At 39.3% G+C, this 15336-nt stretch overlaps 1 protein-coding gene across 2 annotated transcripts in view; it reads right to left on the bottom strand.

Moving 5' to 3' along the window:
* Positions 1 to 2082: 2082 nt before the first annotated feature.
* The window catches only part of LOC126190829 (acyl-coenzyme A diphosphatase NUDT19), a 72411-nt gene continuing 59157 nt past the window's right edge, over positions 2083 to 15336 (bottom strand). For both annotated transcript variants that reach the window (XM_049931405.1, XM_049931404.1), the window contains exons 4-5: positions 2927 to 3128; positions 2083 to 2454 (exon numbers count right to left, since the gene is read on the bottom strand). In XM_049931405.1, coding sequence (XP_049787362.1) covers positions 2442 to 2454; positions 2927 to 3128 — 215 coding nt within the window. In that variant the 3' untranslated portion in view covers positions 2083 to 2441. The remainder of the gene's footprint in view (positions 2455 to 2926; positions 3129 to 15336) is intronic.

Genomic DNA, 15336 nt, shown 5'->3' with positions numbered 1-15336 from the left:
GCAAAATGTGAGTATTTCTGAATACTTGTTGTTGTCACCATACGATAAATAAAATAAATAAACCTGATTCAGACTCATTGATGGCATCTTCGTGATGTGGACTGTTGCTGAGGACAACTTATCCCCATTCCACCAGAACCTCAGCATTTTCTCCCCTTTTCGCTTCATCTGGCCCTCCTCAGCCCAACAAGCTACCTTCTGCGATACTGACCTACATCTCAGGTATGGCTACATCAGTACCTTTGACATCACCAGTACCTCTGGCCACATCAAACCTACCAACCACTAACAATATCTCCACTTCAACAGCTGCCTCCCATTCTGTACCAAGAAGCCCCTTCCATACAGCCTAATCACCCATGGTTGCACATCTGTAGTGACAAGCAGTCCCTCTCCAATTATATCAAGGGTCTCAATAAGACCTTCACAGATAGAAATTGCCCTCCCAACCTTGACGAGAAACAGATGTCCTGTGCCTTGTCTTTCCAGTCACCAGTCACCTCCCACATACCCAATGTCCAGCCACAAAGGAGCACTCCTCTCATTACTTAGTACTACCTGGAACTGGAGAAACTAAATCACATTATCAGCCAGCGTTTCCAATACCTTTCATTGTTTCCTGAAATGAGGGATATCATCCCCATCCATCCTACAGCTGTATTCCGCCACCCACAGTAACTACACAATATCCTTCTCCATCACTACTCCACCACTTTACTCAACCACTTGCCTCATGGCTCATATCCCTGCAATAGACATAGATGCAATTCCTGACCCATACATGCTCCTACTGTACTCCAGTCCCATCACAGGCAACTCTTCAAAGGCAGGGCCACTTGTAAAAGCAACCATGTGATCTACAAAATAAACTGCAACCACTTCCTCACTTTCTATGTGGACATGACACCTAACAAGCTGTCTGTCTGCATGAATATCCACCACCAACCTGAGGTCAAGCTGATGAACATGCCGCCCAACACAATGTTTACTATATTGACTGCTTCACAGTGTGTGCCATATGGATTCTTCCCATCAATAATAGGTTTTCTGAACTGCATAGACGGGAACTCTCCCTACAACATGTACTTCTTTGCCAGAACCCCCTGGCATCAACCTTCACTAGTCCCTGTTCTCCACCTACCTATCCTCTTCCCTGCTCCCACTCCAGGACTACACAAGCTTATGTTCCCGCCAACACACCTACATAGTCATTTCCGCTTCTCCACTTCTCTGCTCCCCCCCCCCCCCCCCCCCCCTCTGCCCAGCACAACCCCGCAGAACTGTAGCAAAACTCCCGAAACTGCACCTAGGAACCCTATTATGTCCCCACATAACAGCCCTGCATGCTCCCACAGGCATCATCTTCCTCTACCCCTCCCCTGCTATCCCTTGACCCCAACCCCTGCCACGTCCTTACCATCACAACCTACCCCAGCAGATTGCTGCTCATGTCAGATGCAGATGCGGTCCACAATCAATCTCCAGCACCTGGAGACAGTGGCCTTGTGTATGTCAATTGTGTTTGTGTGAGTGTGTGTGCATTTTTTATTTTGGAAGAAGGACTTTTTTGCCAAAAAGCTTAAATGTTTTTTGTTTAAGTGTGCATGTTTGTGACTGAACACCTCTTCTATGTGTTGAATAGCAATCTATTCTTTCCATGTCATCGTTATTCCCTCCTGGACTTTTTGTTGTTAGAAAGTGCTAAACAATGCATATGAATATCCATTAGTGATGCTTTGACAGATGTTAGTAGCACTCAGTATTGTTTGACACAGCAGCTGTGCAATAACAAAGGAAGGAAAGGAAGATTTGAATTTAACATCCCAGTGATGGTGAGATCATTAGAGACAAAGCACAATCTTAGATTGGCAAAAGAAGCTGCCTGTGTTATTTTAAAGGAACCATCCCAGCATTTTCTTTAAGCAATTTAGAGAAATTAATGAGATGGACAGATGGAGATTTGAACCAGTGTACTCTTTAGTACGAGTCCATTGTCTCAGCACTGTATCAGCTTGCTCAGTACACATCGTCACATGTGCCCTTTATTGTCATAGGTATGGCAGGTTAATAAAAAATAATCCATTAAAACTTTAGAATCCATATCTGATTACAAAAATTTCATTACAAAAACCGTGTGCTATAAATAACAGTGACACATTATTTACTTTGTGGAATCATCTTGTCTCTAAATCCTTGTTGACACAATGCTAAACTCTTGATATTCCACTTCATCCTTTGTTAAATTGTCAATTTATGGAAGATAAAAAGCATATCACATGAATGAATTGCAGTCAGCTGGAATCCAAAAATTATCCATTATTAATGCCTTTTAAAACAGGATACCACTGTCACAGGCAGTTTTGTCCTGTAGCATCTGTATGTTTCATTTATAGGTGTTGTTTTTGTCCGTTTCAAATATTGTACAGTCCCTTCTTTTCCAATCACAGGTTGTTCCTGAAAAAATTGGACATCACAAGTTGCTTTAGGAATATTGAAATCACTTGTAAACAAATTTGTCTTACTAATTTCAGCTTTAAACTGTATTACTGGATCATTTTAATGATGATGATGCCTGGTCTCGATAATTTAAGTTGGGCAAATGCTCCATTTTATATGTCTGAGAAAAATTATATATTAAAAAAAAGAAAAAAGAAAAAAAGGAAGGCTGGCAAGTAGGAAGCAAAAATTCCAGCGCTGGTATTAGAAACATCAAAATGGAACACTGTACTCCTAGTTTTCAGAAAATAAGCACCTCCTTCAAAGAAGGAAGAAAAACTGGTTAAGGAATGTTGGAAAAGGAGGAGGGAGGAAGATCACTGATTCATTTTTTGGGAACTACTTAATAATGTAAAATATGTGACAAAAGTATAAAAAATCAATTATTACAACAGTTATTTTCCTCATATCCAATAGATCTTTAGCTTACCTGTCAAATAAGAGCAGTGGCAATTTGTGTCCATAACTAGGAAGTATGTTTTGAAGAACAATGTTAGTTTTAGCATTTTCAATGTATTCAATACGATTCAGATTATCACATCCAGTCCGCATTTCTTCTGCTGTCTTTTGTACCTCAGAAAGTTTTGTACCAACCTGAAATATATCTGGCTTTTCTGGGTATAGATCATCACCTGTTAAGAAGTTTAGTATTAATTAATTACATTAGTTATATGCTTTTAGACCGTCACACCAGAAAAATGATAACCCCCTGTATTCAAATTTTCAGATTAATCACAATCAGTTGTTGGCTCAGTGCCATGTGCAGATCGCTGTCAAGTCAACTGCTTCTCTTCATTTGTTCACGTTTAGTGTAAGAACTGTGAACTTAATAAAGTGTTCAGCTTGTGTAATCTACAGAAATTGTACAAGAACTTTTTTTGTCACTTATGTGTAATTATAATGAGCATTTGTTTTTAAGGGTCACAAAAATATTGCTGAGACTTAGCCTATTAGTCACTAGCATTTGACAAGATAGCAACAGCCTTGCCGCAGTGGATACAGCGGTTCCCATGAGATCGCCAGAGACAAGCACTGTTGGGCATGGCTGGCACTTGGATGGGTGACCATCCGGGCCACCATGCGCTGTTGCCATTTTTCTCATGATGCCAATTGAGGAGCTACTCAACTAAATAGTAGTGGCTCCAGTCGAAGAAAACCATCATAACAACCGAGAGATTGGTGTGCTGACCGCACACCCCTCCTGTCCACATCCTCAGCTGAGGCTGACACAGCGGTCGGATGGTCCCAATGGGCCACTTGTGGCCTGAAGACAGAGTGTATATTATATACAGGGTGGTCCATTGATCATGACCGGGCCAAATATCTCACAAAATAAGCATCAAACAAAAAAACTACAAAGAACGAAACTCGTCTAGCTTGAAGGGGGAAACCAGTTGGCACTATGGTTGGCCCGCTAGATGGCACTGCCATAGGTCAAACGGATATCAACTGCGTTTTTTCAAATAGGAACCCCCCTTTTTTATTACATATTTGTGTAGTACGTAAAGAAATATGAATGTTTTAGTTGGACCACTTTTTTTGCTTTGTGATAGATGGTGCTGTAATAGTCATAAACATGTAAGTACATGGTATCATGTAACATTCCGCCAGTGCAGATGGTATTTGCTTTGCGATACATTACTCATGTTAAAATGGACCGTTTACCAATTGCGGAAAAGGTCGATATTGTGTTGATGTATGGCTATTGTGATCAAAATGCCCAACGGGCATATGCTGCTTGGTATCCTGGATGACATCATCCAAGAGTCCGGACCGTTCGCCGGATAGTTATGTTATTTAAGGAAACAGGAAGTGTTCAGCCACATATGAAATGTCAGTCATGACCTGCAACAAATGATGATGCCCAGGTAGGTGTTTTAGCTGGCGTCGCGACTAATCCGCACATCAGTAGCAGCGCAAGAATCAGGAATCTCAAAAATGTTGGTGTTGAGAATGCTACATCAACATTGATTGCACCCGTACCATATTTCTATGCACCAGAAATTGCATGGCGACGACTGTGAACATTGTGTACAGTTCTGCCACTGGGCACAAGAGAAATTACGGACAATGACAGATTTTTTGCATGCATTCTATTTAGCGACGAAGCGTCATTCACCAACAGCGGTAACGTAAACCAGCATAATATGCACTATTGGGCAATGGAAGATCCACAATGGCTGCGACAAATGGAACATCAGCGACCTTGGTGGTTTAATGTATGGTGCGGCATTATGGGAGGAAGGATAATTGGCCCCCATTTTATCGATGGCAATCTAAATGGTGCAATGTATGCTCATTTCCTACGTAATGTTCTACCAATGTACTACAAGATGTTTCACTGCATGACAGAATGGTGATGTAGTTCCAACATGATGGATGTCCGGCACATAGCTCACATGCGATTGAAGTGGTATTGAATAGCATATTTCATGACAGGTGGATTGGTCATTGAAGCACCATACCATGGCCCACACGTTCACCGGATCTGACGTCCCCAGATTTCTTTCTGTGGGGAAAGTTGAAGGATATTTGCTATCGTGATCCGTCGACAACACTTGACAACATGCGTCAGCGCATTGTCAATGCATGCGCGAACATTACGGAAAGCGAACTACTCGCTGTTGAGAGGAATGTCATTACATGTATTGCCAAATGCTTTGAGGTAGACGGACATCATTTTGAGCATTTATTGCACTAATGTGGTATTTACAGGTAATCACGCTGTAACAGCATGTGTTCTCAGAAATGATAAGTTCACAAAGGTACATGTATCACATTGGAACAACCGAAATAAAATGTTCAAACTTACCTACGTTCTGTATTTTAATTTAGAAAACCTACCTGTTACCAACTGTTCGTCTAAAATTGTGAGTCATATGTTTGTGACTATTACAGCGCCATCTATCACAAAGCGAAAAAAGTGGTCCAACTAAAATGAATATTTCTTTACGTACTACATGAATATGCAATAAAAAATGGGGGTTCCTATTTAAAAAAACGTATTTGATATCTGTTTGACCTATGGCAGCGCCATCTAGCGGGCCAACCATAGCGCCATCTGGTTTCCCCCTTCAAGCTAGACAAGTTTCGTTCTTTGTAGTTTTTTTGTTTGATGCTTATTTCATGAGATATTTGGCCCAGTCATGATCAATGGACCTCCCTGTATATATTATATTTGATAAGATAAATGGTCCATTCATATTGCGTGTATATGAGAATTAGGTCACCAACCACCAAGCAGAGGAGATGCTGATTAGCAGGCATATATAAGATATGGAATATTGTATACCATTTGGACAAAGTCCTTCAGAGTTAACAAAAAAACACACGTAACCACTTTCACCCTACTTACATGATGACTGCTTAACACCTCTACTGTTTGGCGAGTACTGAGATAACTTCATTTGCATATTCTCTTTCACCTTGGATTTTCTTTCCCTAATAATGCAAGTGCATCTGAAAAGTTTGGTGGATGGTCCAATATACTAAAAACTGTGGGTTATGATAAGGCACCCTCACAAACACATTGAGAAACATCTCAACGAGCACACCCTACTGTGCTTCTGAAATGAAGCTAACTAGTAAATATGAGAACTCGTGTCATTGCGAAATTGAGCAATATGTTAACATCAAGTTTTAGTTCAAATTAGGTAAAATGGCGACAGAGACTCATGAAATGTTAGCACAAGTGTACAGTGTTGAAGCTGTGAGTAAAAAGTGCATGGTTGAGGGGTTTAAATGCTTTAGAGATGGAAAAACAAGTATCAAGGATGCACTGCATTCAGATCAGCTGTCAACAAGTACAATCCTAGACAACATCAGATGAGTGTGACAGGAGCTTGTGGCTAATTGATAGGTGCTTTGAGAATGATAGCAGAGGACAATGTAAGCACTACTGTATATGAACAGTAGAAAAAGCAGAAGAATTTTACCCGGTTTGTACCGCACACACTGACAGATGAGCATAAGCAAATTTGGAGGAAATGAATGGAGATTTCATTAACATATCCTACTGGAACCTGCAATTTTTGTAAACCATCATTATGGAAGATGAGACCTAGTGCCACTGATACTATCTGGAGACCAATCAAACAATCAATGGCATGGTGTTTGTCGCCATTCCTGCCTCCCAAAACAAATCAGTTGACAAAAATTTGAGACTGAAACAATGTTGACTGCCTTTTTCCAACATCAAGGGTGTGATACATCAGGAATTTCAACCTGAGGCTCAAGCTGTCAGCACAGAAGTTTACGAGAGAGTTTTGAAATGACTGCTACAATGCATCTGGCAGTTTTGGCCATAATTGTACTGGTGCGAACAGCGGAATTTCCTCCATGATAATGACCATTTGCACACTGCAATCTGCATGCTCAACATTCTCACTCATTGCAAGATGACTGTTTATCAGCACCCTTCTTATTCTCCAGATTTGGCACTCGCAGACTTTTTTTGTTCCATTCCATTCCCCCCCTTTTAAATTAACCTAAAAGGCCTATGCTTTGCAGATATCTAAAGGGCCTATGCTTTGCAGACATTGCAGAAATCCAACAATGCATGACAATGATACTTTGAGCAATTCCTTCCACAAGAAGTGTCTGAGGATGTTTTTAACAGCTTTGCAACAAATTTCAGAAGTGTGTTGTAGCTAATAGTGATTACTTTGAAGGCTAATAAAGATTTTCTTTTGTAACCCTTGTTTCTTTATTTTTTGTGATCCCTCGCCAAAATGTAAAGTAAAAACCATGTAAATGTAATATGTTATCCTAGAAGTAAGGTGTATTTATGAATGGCGATAAGACCATTGCACGACTACCACATTGCACATCAATTGCTGAAAGGATGCTACTTTTATTAAGAGTATGCGACATTTGCATTGATTTATGACATGTGATAGATCTTTGTAAAGGTAAGCATAAATGAAATAACGATTCCTGGAAATGAAATTCAGGCAGTGACTTTTTTTTTTAAAGTTTAAAATGTAATGGCAGCAGATGTTCAATGCCTAGTTTCATTAGGACAAGACAGGGACTGCATCATTGGTTTCTTGATTCCTGCAAGTACTAAGGAGATGAAAATGCTTGTGGTGAAAAGTGAAGTTGATTGTAGTAAAAACATTGATATTGTTGGAGAGAACAGAAGTTTCCATGTGGCAAAAGTGCTCCTTAGTTACCAGAAACTGCACAAACAATTTGCTAGTTATCAACACAATTGCAGGTATCTACAAGGGTTTACACATGAACAGGCGTAACATTACAAAAAATGTACTAGCTGTTGGATAATTATTTAGGGAAATAATGATGGATAGATACTTGCAATAACAACATTCACCACTATAACTGCTCGTTGTATGTGAGTGCATTTGTGTTCATGAACAGTACACTATCTTAAGTGCATTTGTTACATGCATTAGCCTTTGTGTCAGAGAAATGTATCCCCATCTCATGAGACAAGAGCATACTAGGGTATGGGACTTCATTTGGTCTCAGTGTCTGGAATGTTTTATGCTGTCATTTGCTTTCTGTTTTCTGCTGTTCTTTTCATCACTGAGTACGTACTGCATCCGGCATCTCCTTTAATCTGTTTCACATATTCCATTGTTTGTCTGTCCCCTACAATTTTTATCCTCTATTGCTCCCTCTGGCAGCAAGTTAGTTTTTCCTGAATGCCATATCAGATTACCAAGCAACCTGCCCAATAATTTTTATACTTGCTGAATTAATGTCTTTCCTATAACTCTTACAGATTCCAGTTGCTCCGAAGGTGCGTCACTGATTCCTGGTGACTCATTTGACCTCAGATCATATAATGCTCTTATCACACTCCGCAAGATGGCAAGAGTATAACTTACACGTATTTTTGCTTAGAGCTTCAGCTGCTTCATTACACTCTGTAGAGTGTAGACCTTGGTGTAGTAGCAGAAATATCAAGTAAAGGGCCTGAAGAATCTGGAAGCTGCAACTACAGCACATGAATAACTCGAACTCATTGGTCACATTATATTTGTTGCAGTGCCGTCATAATTTTAATCAAATGCACCGTGGATGCTATTGGAAAATGCACCATAAAACCTGACTAAACAAAGCAGCCACTTGTAGTCATACTTAAAACAACATTTTTGTTTATAAGTGACATCTAAAGTACGAAACTTCCTGGCAGATTTGAAGTATGGTAAAAACATCATTTTAAGTACAGAAGACATGATTTAATTTATAGTCACAAAAACCTAAAAATAATTCTTGTCTTGTTAATAACCAAGTTGTAAATCTGCCGCAGCCTTGTGTTCTAAAGTTACACTGATAAACATCACTTCAAATTTGGTGCTCCAGTGATGTCTCAGATACTCCATAGTGGGAGATTCTTGACAGCTCGAATTAGAAAATTCAGATGACTAATAGGATGACCACAATTTGTTGGGGTTTTGCATTATGAAGAGTTTTCATCAGACAGACGAGGGCAGCTTTGTGCCTGATGAATGACTCTCTCTCTCTCTCTCTCTCTCTCTCTCTCTCTCTCTCTCTCCAGCAGCTGTGAGTGCCAGTGTGTCACCCCCATCATTGACGAGCAGGTAAGTAGCTGTTTCCCTTTATTTTTTTGTTTGTTATTTTTGTCTTGTCGCAATTCTTATTTTCTTTTCTTCTCTAGGCTCTTGCCAATCCCTTCTTCTATTCCAATCCAGTCTTCCCTTACCTCTGATTTACAATGTAGTTGAATAGATATCTACTCACCCAGCAGCAGTAAGAGAAAACATATACAAAGATTAAGAAAATGTGCAAGCTTTTGGAGCCAGTGGCTCCTTCTGGCAGAAGGGTTGAAGGGGAAGGAAGAAGGATGAAGGAAAAGGACTAGAGTTCAAAAAAGTTGCAAAAATCCCGGGTTTGGAGAGACTTCACCAGACAGGATGATAAGGAAGGGCTGATTGTTTGGTACTACACTGGATGAGGTCTTGCCCTTGACTCCAAAAGCTTGCACATTCTCTTAAGCTTTGTATATGTTTTCTCCTGCCACCACTTGGTGAGTAGATCATTTATCTATCCATTTACATAATATTTTCAAAAACTGATTATTTTTGTTGATATCCTACCTCTGATTTGTCAACTGTCATCTCACCCACTTCATAAATTTTCAAATCTCAACTACTATTAGAACTTCACTGTTGATTTACAGATAGTCTTACCCACTGTTTTTCCTTTAAGCCTTTCAATAAAAACGTCTACTATTTCATTCATAGAATGCTTTCATCTCTTTTAACAGGTATTTTTCAAGGTATTAATTTTTTTAAAAAAAGGTAGATAGATGTGCACTTTACTTTGACTCCTTCATTAATTTAATTAATAAGAAAGTAAATTATTTGTCAAATGATCATCAGTGACTTTATTTTAAGGAACTGAATGACACTGTTTCATAAATTGTTGAATTGACAGGTTCGATATTTAGACTCATGTATGATCATTCATGAACTACTCCAAGATACAACTCAAGGCTAACTGAACTCAGCTAAGCAGAATTCCCTGTTAATTACATTTCTGCACTATGAGGTATGCTTCTTGGGTCAGTTAATGTCTCTTTTACTCTGAGCTCATTGTAAATGGTGCTTCCCTAAAAGTCAGTATTATGCAGGTTTTTGACAGGGTTGGAACTGTAACTTTTTATATGGCTACTTACAGGTCGCCATTCATCTTCCAAAACATTAAAGATACACAATAACCCCAGGTCCAGGCACCCCCCCCCCCCTCCCTTTATAAACTATTGTATGGGAACCTTTGGAGTTTGGGCATTAATTAGTGTCACAACCAGAGCAGCTGCCACTGATCGTTAGCTGCTGTAGTGCCCCCTGGACCGTGGAACCCTCAAATGTAACAAAGAAATAGTTTCATTAATGTAGGTATATAAAAACTTGTAGCTATCTATTCTTGTCCTTGATTAAGTCATTAAATAACAACCTAAACTTATTTACTACATGTGCTATTAAAGTACGTGCAACTTTAATCTTAATAAGAATACTGTACACTCACAATATGTGCCCATATATGGTGAAATGAGACTTGAAATTCAGTGTGTCTGTTGCACATGTTGCTACCACTGATATCATGACCATTCATATGTGGCAACCTTCACATCATGGTCTATTGAAAACAGTTTTCTTCTGCTCACCTGTTCTTTCAGAACTGTGTAATGCTAGGTAGGACAGCAGGCGAGTTGGTTCAGAATATCCCAATGAAAACTGTTGATGAAGTCGACATTTTGAGGATGCCGTAAACTGTTGCATTTTGAATGTTTTTGACAATTGACTGCTGCCAATACACTGATTGCCTTTTTGATTTCAGTGCATAATGGACCATCCAGATTTTATACCCCATTACAAATTCCCAAATTGACTGAACACAGTTTATTTTTTGCTCATCATTGGCTGGCGTTTTCAGCAACCACCAACTGCGGAATTTCCAGAAATGCAATTGTTCAATTATCCTTGCATACAGCACAGTTTAACTGTTGACCAACTTCTGGACATATTTTAGACATTAACAGTTGAAGGAAAGTCTTCATCAATCATCCATTCAAGTTTCTCTGTGAACACTTTAGTCACAATTAAAAGTCTCACACTCCCAAATGACTGAATGCACCTTATTTTGTGCTTATCACATTATCAGCACCAAACAACAACAGAAATTCAGAGCAGTTAACTGTGCATAAAATAAAGTTTGGCAGATTTTGTAGACACATTTTACACAGTTCATTCATTGTCATATAGCACTGTTCATGAATCAACTAGTTTGTTCACAAACAGTCACAACTTATAGTCTCACACTCGTCCATTCATCTAGGTTGTTTTTTCACAATCTGTAACCTGTTGTTGTTGTCTTCAGTCCAGAGACTGGTTTGATGCATCTTTCCATGCTACTCTAACTTGTGCAAGCTTCTTCATTTCCAGGTAACTACTGCACGCTACATCCTTTTGAATCTGCTTGTTGTATTCATCTCTTGGTCTCCCACTATGATTTTTACCCCCCAAGTTGCTGTCAAATACTAAATTGGTTATCCCTTGATGCCTCAGAACATGTCCTACCAACCGATCGCTTCTTCTAGACAAGCTGTGCCACAAATTCCTCTTCTCCCCAATTCCATTCAGTACCTCCTCATTAGTTACATGATCTACCTAACTAATCTTCAGCATTCTTCTGTAGCACCACATTTTGAGAGCTTCTATTCTCTTCTTGTCTAAACTATTTGTCGTCCATGTTTCACTTCCATACATGGCTACACTCCATACAAATACTTTGAGAAAAGAATTCCTGACACTTAAATCTATACTCGGTATTAACAAATTTCTCCTCTTCAGAAACGCATTCCTTGCCATTGCCAGTCTACATTTTATATCCTCCTCTGTAACCAATACAGACTAATTTACCATTTTGTGATGTTATATCACATCACTCTAAACAGCCACAATTTCACTGTAGATGTCAGCAATCTTCTTTGTTGTGCAATAACAAATGAAGAGTTTTGTGTCACACTGGATACAAACACATATTGTTCTTTATGTGCATGATAGACAAGTTCTGTTATTTGATAGTCAGAGTGAAGTTCAAACTGATGTGAAACACTTTCACAAACAGTACAACCTAGGCAAAGGCAGTAGTTCACCCAGGAAGTTGCAAGCTGATAAATTCTAGAAAAGATGCCAAGTCCATTGTAGATTATGTACAAATAATTTCAGTTATATCCTAATCAAAATTCAAGTCTGTAGTGTGGTAGTCAACACAATATTATAATGGTGCATACAGAAACATTTCAAATACAGTATGCAGAATGGTTTCTCGGTTGCATTGCACACTTATTTTAAGTGGCCAGAAACCAAAGGAATTTCTCATCTACATCATACCTCCTGCTGCTGCTCATCTCAGTATCCATGCTCTGCACCCTGTTGAGGCAACTAATTGATGCCACTTCCACCTTCACTGCCTGCTGGTGGGATATCCTTCTCACTACTTGGTGGAAATACAGTGCTCCTCTGCCCTTTAAATGACCCATAAGGCCTGTGTTGATGACTCAGTGCGGTACTGGGTATGGGACCAAATCCAGAGCTGCATTTTCCCAGAGTCAGCATTGCAGGGGGGCATGGCACAGTACTGGTTCAGCCAAAGCTGATTTTTATGACAACATAGCTCATTTGCTCCTACCATGACATCATACATGTGATGCCCATTACGGCTAACAATAATGCCTGCCATCCACCCTGGTTTTCTACTGAATTTGTGAGTCCAGACAAGGGAGCCTGAGCGATAATAAGGGTGCACTTGGTCAGGTTGAGTTCATGATGCTGGGTGCAACAGGTCATTAACCCTTTCACTGTGCATTTACTCTCAGCAGCTCCAGCCTTGTGTGCGTTATTTTCACCTGTTGCGTGTATATACGACTGTAGCAGTCTACCGTTATTATTGAGATAAAAATGAGATCCAGTATTGTCGATGTAAAGATTTTTTTAAATCTTTGTTCAGAAAGTCTTATTTTGTTCAAAAAAGGTACTTTATTAGGAGAAAAAAAATACAAAACATATTACATTAGTAATACTTCAAAGTGTGATATATTTCGAAACAAAAATTCAAACATAAAGGCACATTACATTTTACACAAATGTATCTTGTGTCACTTCATTTATCATGTTTTGCACATACAATACACCTTCTCTGGGCGGCCTTCTTCTTTGAAGTTCCTGGGATTAGCGAGATAAAGTGGCGCTTGGTTAGGCGTAAGGGATTGTCACCATCAGCCGATCTCCTTCCACGACTTCCCTGTGTTTGCGGTTGGTGGTGAATTTCTAGAATCTCCTCGATAAGTTTCTGTTGAAAATCAGATACTGAAATATTTCGTCCCATTTGAGTTTTATATAATGCATGTGCATTGAGTAGAGACAAATCCACCAAATGAAAAAATACCTTTTATAACATTTTACAGTTTTTCGTACACATTCTACTGAAGTTAGCATCATGTCACTCCTGTCAACGGCTCCCATATTTTCAGTGTAGCTTACGATGCAAGCTGATTTTGTTTTTGGTTCATTCATGGTTCTGTCAATTTTGTCAGTCGCTGTAATTTCACTTGTATGAAGAGTTGAAAGCATCCTCACTTCCCACTTGTCCTGCCACTTCAGAGCAAGAAGTTTATCTGTTGTCATAAACTTGATCTCGCCTTTTCTAAGTTTTTTTGATAAAGCAGGCATGCCTTTGCGGTTTGTTCTCACAGTTCCACAGGCATTAGTCACTCTGTCATGCAAATAAGAAAATAATGTTGGGCTAGTGTATCAATTGTCAACATATAATGTGTGAGATTTACCAAGGTAATGATCAAGTACAGTGAGAACAATGCTTCCAGCTATTCCAACATTTACACCAAAGTCAGTTTCTTTATTTACGTCTGTTGCTGCACCCACATAAATAATAAAGTCAAGAATATAACCAGTTTCACAATCACATAACACAAAAAATTTCACACCAAATCTGTGGCGTTTGGAAGGAATGTACTGCTTGAAGAAGACACGACCTTTGAAGAGAACTAAACTTTCGTCAATGCACAAATTTTTAGAAGGATAGAAAGCACCTGGAAATACTTTTTTTAAGCGGTCCACAATTCGACGTAATTTCCAGATTTTGTCATCTCCAGGGTCCTTACTGTTATCAGCAAAATGTAACATTCTAAGTAAGAGAAGATATCTATCTCTCGGCATGATTTGCGCAAACATTGGAGTGGGCAGTAACTGATCATTGGTTCAATAACTGTTTATTTCATGTTTTCTCACTTGAGCCATCAGAAAATTTACAGCAAGGAAGCAGTAAACTTCGTCACTGTTTGTGTTTTTCCGACATTGTAGTCTTGATTTTTCACTGGCATCATTCCAAAGGTGTTCATAATATAAATTACATTGCTCAGCTATGTAGCTCACAATTGCTAGGCTAAAAAAAAAACTTGGAAGCAGTCATATACAGTACATAAATCATTTAAATGATTTTGCAACCGGAACCACTGTTATCGAAATTATGTACTTTAGGGTCCAAATTTCCATCTAAAATCAACTGTTTTGTGTCTCTTAGGAGATTTTTCAGGCATACGCTCAGGCTCTTCTTCGGAATTGGAGAAAGAATCAATGATAACATCAAAATCTGGATCTGCATTTACTGGTTCAACGTTTGTTGGTTCACAAATATTTTTTATATAGATTTATCTGCCAGCTCATCGTCGTCATTATCTGTCCACCCATAATCAGCTGGATTGTGCATGATGATGTCCTCATCATCATTTTGGTTTAGAATACTCAGCAGCTCATCGTCTGTAAACGGACGGTAATGTCACATCATTTTATTCGGCAACGCGGAAACGGCCGCACACGAATTAGGTAATATAGCAATACGAATGAACTCGGCAGAAAGAGAATTCAGCATTCAATAGTCGTTCAGGTATTTCCTAGTATTCCAACAATTAAACTGCATACTTGTGCAACAATTACCTCTGACTCACTGGCCCGATTGTCGGCGTTATACGTAACTATACGTGTATCAGGGAACCGCTGTAAGTATTTTTTATATCAAATAGTATATATATGTCTGGAGCACTGAAATGATTAGCGTATATTTATGTCTGGAGCAGTGAAAGGGTTAATGCTCATGCTCATCACCCATGCCGTAATACAGCCAGGCATTGACTGCCGATCGGAGTGGACCTATAAGATGCCAGGAAACAGGAAATGGCCCCCTCGGAGAGTGCTGCTAGCATGGTGTTTGCACCTGAAGTTTGAGATTCCCTACCAGCAGCTGAATTTCCAAGTTTGGTGTCAGTTGTTAGGG

The sequence above is a fragment of the Schistocerca cancellata genome, chromosome 6 (genome assembly GCF_023864275.1).
Source record: "Schistocerca cancellata isolate TAMUIC-IGC-003103 chromosome 6, iqSchCanc2.1, whole genome shotgun sequence".
NCBI lineage: Eukaryota > Metazoa > Arthropoda > Insecta > Orthoptera > Acrididae > Schistocerca > Schistocerca cancellata.
Note: the sequence above shows the minus strand (reverse complement) of the source record. Positions and strands in the feature narration are given on the sequence as shown.